Source organism: Zea mays, chromosome 1 (genome assembly GCF_902167145.1).
Source record: "Zea mays cultivar B73 chromosome 1, Zm-B73-REFERENCE-NAM-5.0, whole genome shotgun sequence".
Taxonomy (NCBI): Eukaryota; Viridiplantae; Streptophyta; class Magnoliopsida; order Poales; family Poaceae; genus Zea; species Zea mays.
The window spans coordinates 284432552-284435049 of record NC_050096.1 but is presented as its reverse complement, the minus strand read 5'-3'; the positions used below and the strand labels follow the sequence as shown (position 1 = coordinate 284435049).

At 47.0% G+C, this 2498-nt stretch overlaps 1 protein-coding gene across 1 annotated transcript; it reads right to left on the bottom strand.

Moving 5' to 3' along the window:
• Positions 1 to 840: 840 nt before the first annotated feature.
• On the bottom strand, positions 841 to 2280 carry LOC100384557 (uncharacterized). Its single transcript, XM_020547301.2, has 4 exons — positions 2093 to 2280; positions 1867 to 1970; positions 1569 to 1734; positions 841 to 1469 (listed from the first exon to the last, which is right to left on the bottom strand). The coding sequence occupies exons 1-4, from the start codon at positions 2267 to 2269 to the stop codon at positions 1344 to 1346; spliced, it is 573 nt and encodes a 190-aa protein (XP_020402890.1). The 5' UTR covers positions 2270 to 2280; the 3' UTR covers positions 841 to 1343.
• Between the last annotated feature and the right edge of the window lie 218 nt (positions 2281 to 2498).

Below are 2498 nucleotides of genomic sequence, written 5' to 3'. Positions count from 1 at the left end.
CGAGGCCACGTCGACGCCACGTCAACAATAGTCGCTAGGAGCCGCCAGCGTCATGTTAGAGCTCGGCGCCGTAGCCTATGGCGCCGAGCTATGTTACCTCGGCGCCGTAGGCTATGTCGCCGAGTATCGGATCCAAAATGGGAAATAAGTTTTTTAGGGATCTAAATATAAATTTTTGTCACAAAAATGACTAAAAAATTCGGGCCATCTCAAACCGAGTTGCGCGCGTCCCTCCACTCTCCTGCGCGTGCACCCTTCCCCCGTCTACCTACGCGTCGCGTGCACCCTTCCAGCAACGAATTGTGCCGTCGCCCACAGCGACACATGTCCCAGCCGCCCTCTCAACCCGAAGCATCCATCCTCGCAACTGGCATACGGATCCGGCCGGCGGATAGTCACACTGTCCATGCCCACTATTGGGTGCGAGGAAGATGAGGGACTAGGCTGGTTGGAGAAGGCCGCCAGGGTTAGTGGCTCCCTTGCCATTTCACATGCAACTGAAATGTTCAATTACCATACTCCAGAGGGCATGCAACTACATTGAGTCCAAACACACCCAAAACTCCATTAAGCATGGCATGCGCATAATGTGGGTTCTTTAATGAAAAAATCGTGCTCTCTTTGTAAAGGTGTGTTTACTTCAGTTTTTTTTAACTTGCTTGATTTCCTACAGCCATTTAGAAAAATAGCTTTCTATAGTATAAATTTGAAAGCAGCTTAAATCCTACTTTTCCTGCTTATCTATGTTCATCATGTTAATAAAGAGAGGCAGCAAATAGAAAATAAAATAGGATTGAAAATAATTAAATGTTATAATAAATAAAAAAATTTATAAATAGAATTGTAATATGATTTGTTAATTTGGTATCTTAATAAAAGATATGGTAAATAGAAAATAAATGAGATTACAATAATTAATTAAATATATTCATCAATAGATAGATATAGTTAAACAAATTCTTCACCAACTCACGACAGTTTGAATGTTTTTCACAGACGGGCATAAAAAGAGCTTAGAGCATGTCATATATAGTCGCACACAATAGAACATTATTCAATTTCTAAAACCCTTATTGCTGCTGTTTGAGGCATTATTATTCTTGAAACTTTGTGAGCCTTGGGTTTCAGCTGCCAATTGCTTGGAATTCTCAGGTGCATCCTCCATTCCTCCTCGTTGCTGCCTGGATTGGCCAGGCTGCCTCCAAGAATAGGGCACTCGTCCTTTGTGAGGATGGAAGACCATAATCTGGCTCTAAACATTCATCCATTCGCGTGCTTCTTGAGACGTCGTTTCGTGGTCGAACTCCTAGCATGGACTTCTTCTGTGAGTGTTCCCGTGCTAGCTAGACTGCTTCTTGCAGCTGGAGCTCGGAGAAGTCGACCATGAAACTGTTCTCGACGGCGATTTCCTTGGTCACTTTCTTCTTCAGCTCCATGTTTGTCTTATCGCCGGATAGCTTCCACACCAACTGCAACGGTAACACAGACCGAGCCAGTAAATGTTAGGAACACCTTTCGCTAGTTTCATATCGATGATAAGATATGCTAATTAAGTTCATGCTGGTTACCATGGGATCGACAATGTCGGTCCCCTCCTTCGCGATCATAGCCATGTCGCTGCCGAACTTGTCTTCTAGGATGGTGCGCGCGACCTGCAGCTCCGGCAGGTCGCCGCACCACCTGGCTGCAAACATGATCCCGGCAGCCGCCTCCCTTATCTCTTCGCCGCACTCCCTGCACATGAAGCACATTACGTAAGTGACGCGACGCAACTGAATTGAATACCAAATAGAATCGGAGGTCATGCCAAGTGCTTGAAGCGATCAGGGCTATTAAGGTGCGAGGTGCCGTATGAAATGAACTCACCGCGGTTTGTCTAAATGTGTTGCGTGCTCGACGAGTCGCTTGCAGCAGAGCTCAATGATGTCGAACGCCTGCAGCATGTTATCCTCCTCTATGACCTGCTCTGCCTGCATGGAGAGAAATCGAAATTGGTTCGTTAATTAGCGCTCATCCCACATTGGATCGGAAGAGCATGACGCTACATTTGATGATGTGTGTTTTAATTTAGAGATCATAGGTAGGTTCGTACGCGGAGGAGAGCGCGATGGAGGTAGCCGAGGGAGAGGAGCTGGCCGACATCGTTACGGCAGATGGACCTGCGAGCAAGGCGGGGACGGCGTGCAATGGCGAGGCGCGACAGGGCGAGTCCGAGAAGCTTCTTGACCCTCGTGGTCTGCTTGGAGGTCTTGCCTTGGAAGAATCCCATGGTGATTGTTGGGGTTTAGCTTTCCTGTCAGTCTTTTGCTTGATGGAGAGGGATGGGAAGAAGGCGACTTGCTGGTTGATTGATCTGAGGACTGCATGCTATGGCAGGACAAAGATTTTATAGAGCCATCTAGTAACCGTGGCAACTGGCAAGTCTAAGTTTACTGTGTCTAAAATGAGCTCGTTTTGCATCTACGTGTTCAGAGCCTTGCTGTTGCTGCAGCACGTGC

Bases quoted from the DNA above. Each gene is read 5' to 3' on its own strand.
- LOC100384557 (XM_020547301.2), bottom strand. From the start codon at position 2,269: ATGGGATTCTTCCAAGGCAAGACCTCCAAGCAGACCACGAGGGTCAAG. The intron at 1,971-2,092 runs GTACGAACCTAC...CTCTCCATGCAG, and splicing joins TCCATCGCGCTCTCCTCCGC to GCAGAGCAGGTCATAGAGGA. The intron at 1,735-1,866 runs GTGAGTTCATTT...CTTCATGTGCAG, and splicing joins ACACATTTAGACAAACCGCG to GGAGTGCGGCGAAGAGATAA.